The sequence below is a fragment of the Saprolegnia diclina genome (assembly GCF_000281045.1).
Source record: "Saprolegnia diclina VS20 unplaced genomic scaffold supercont1.227, whole genome shotgun sequence".
Taxonomy (NCBI): domain Eukaryota; phylum Oomycota; class Saprolegniomycetes; order Saprolegniales; family Saprolegniaceae; genus Saprolegnia; species Saprolegnia diclina.
The window spans coordinates 7680-9066 of NW_008246294.1; the positions used below are offsets into that span (position 1 = coordinate 7680).

A 1387-nucleotide genomic window follows, 5' to 3' on the forward strand; every position below is an offset into this window, starting at 1 on the left:
AAGATGGCCTCCGAGCCCTCGGGGTCCGGAAAGCTCGAGAGCGCGTGGAAGTACGGGTGGTAGATCTTGGTGTAGGTGTGCATCTTGGAGGCAGTAAATTGAAATGTGAGCTCACAAGGAGCCGTCCGCGGACAAGAGGCTGCGAATCTTGGCGTATCTATGCGCGGCCATTTTGGCGCGTGTCGCGGAATGCTGGTCGGAGGATCGTGTCGGTTTTATGCTTCTTGAAGTTGGCGCATAGAAACAGATGTGTGGCGACACGTGGCGCCCAGAAACGCGGGCTGCGACGATCGCCGTGGGCGCCAGGGGTCTCTTCGCGGGTTCTCTTCGATGGACGTTCGACGTGGGGCTGACTGTGTTCGCGCGACTATGTACGTTGGGCAAGCGCCTCTCGTCGCTGGACATTTTCCAATTCGCTTTTAGCAACAACAACACTATGGGCAAGCACCACGCCACGCACCACGCGCCGTCCGTCGAAGCCGACGAGAAGACGATGCAATTCCTGACCAAGTTTATGAACACGGCGACCAAGGAAAAGCTCACCGAGACGTTCGAAGGCCACATCACGGACCACATGGCCGACCTGATTGTCGACCAGCGCCTCTTTGGCGGCCTCAAGCAGCTCGACGACATTCTCGAGAAGAAGATCATGCGGAAAAAGCACTTTGAGGCGTTCCAAGACGTCGCGCTGCAGTGGGCCGTCGAGCACAAGCCCAAGGAGAAGCGAGAGACGGCATGAGCGCCGTCGCATTTGGGCCATTTTAGCCCTACTAATAATTTGCATTTTACTCGTTTCTTCCTCCAAGATGAGCATTGCACAACGCTTCGCGCCATAGTACTAGCGTTGCAGCTAGGTAGGTAGGACAGCAAAACGAAAGACATTGGATCCGTGGGTGAACCATTGGAAGCGATTTCTGCGGCGTTTGCTATTCGAGCTGGGCGAGAAGCGGAGACCCGAGGCATCGACGGTAGGCGGCATGCAGGAGGGAGCTGGGTGGTTCGTTTGATCCATAGTCATTTTATGTGGGCCCAGGATAAGATTATTGGCTCAGATCTTAGACCTATTGCTCGAACGTTTCAAAGGATAGCGCACCAATCAACGAGTTTCATGTTGAATACCCATGCTAGATTGTATGTGTATCGAATCAATCGAATTGTATTGTGCATTGCTAGTACGGTCGTCTTTTGGCTCTAAAGATTTGCACTTGGTGGACAAACTCGGAGTTCCATCGTAGTTGACTCGTCGTCGTCGTGAGCAGCATGGCTAGGTGTGCGGCCTTTGTGGCTTTAACTATGCTTTTGTCGGTTCTACAGCGGTCATTCTCCATGTGATCGGAAGAGTAGTTTGGAGTAAACGTGGCTGCGATGCGTAGCGCCTCGTGATTTC

At 53.6% G+C, this 1387-nt stretch overlaps 1 protein-coding gene across 1 annotated transcript; it reads left to right on the forward strand.

Moving 5' to 3' along the window:
* The first annotated feature begins 283 nt into the window (after positions 1–283).
* Positions 284–807, forward strand: SDRG_17252 (hypothetical protein). Its single transcript, XM_008623492.1, has 2 exons — positions 284–371; positions 424–807. The coding sequence occupies exons 1-2, from the start codon at positions 331–333 to the stop codon at positions 737–739; spliced, it is 357 nt and encodes a 118-aa protein (XP_008621714.1). The 5' UTR covers positions 284–330; the 3' UTR covers positions 740–807.
* Positions 808–1387: the final 580 nt, after the last annotated feature.

What these genes read in the sequence shown, in the direction of transcription:
- SDRG_17252 (XM_008623492.1), top strand. Translation starts at nt 331, where the DNA reads ATGGACGTTCGACGTGGGGCTGACTGTGTTCGCGCGACTAT. An exon ending in GACTGTGTTCGCGCGACTAT is followed by an intron (nt 372 to 423) that starts GTACGTTGGGCA and finishes ATTCGCTTTTAG; the next exon opens with CAACAACAACACTATGGGCA.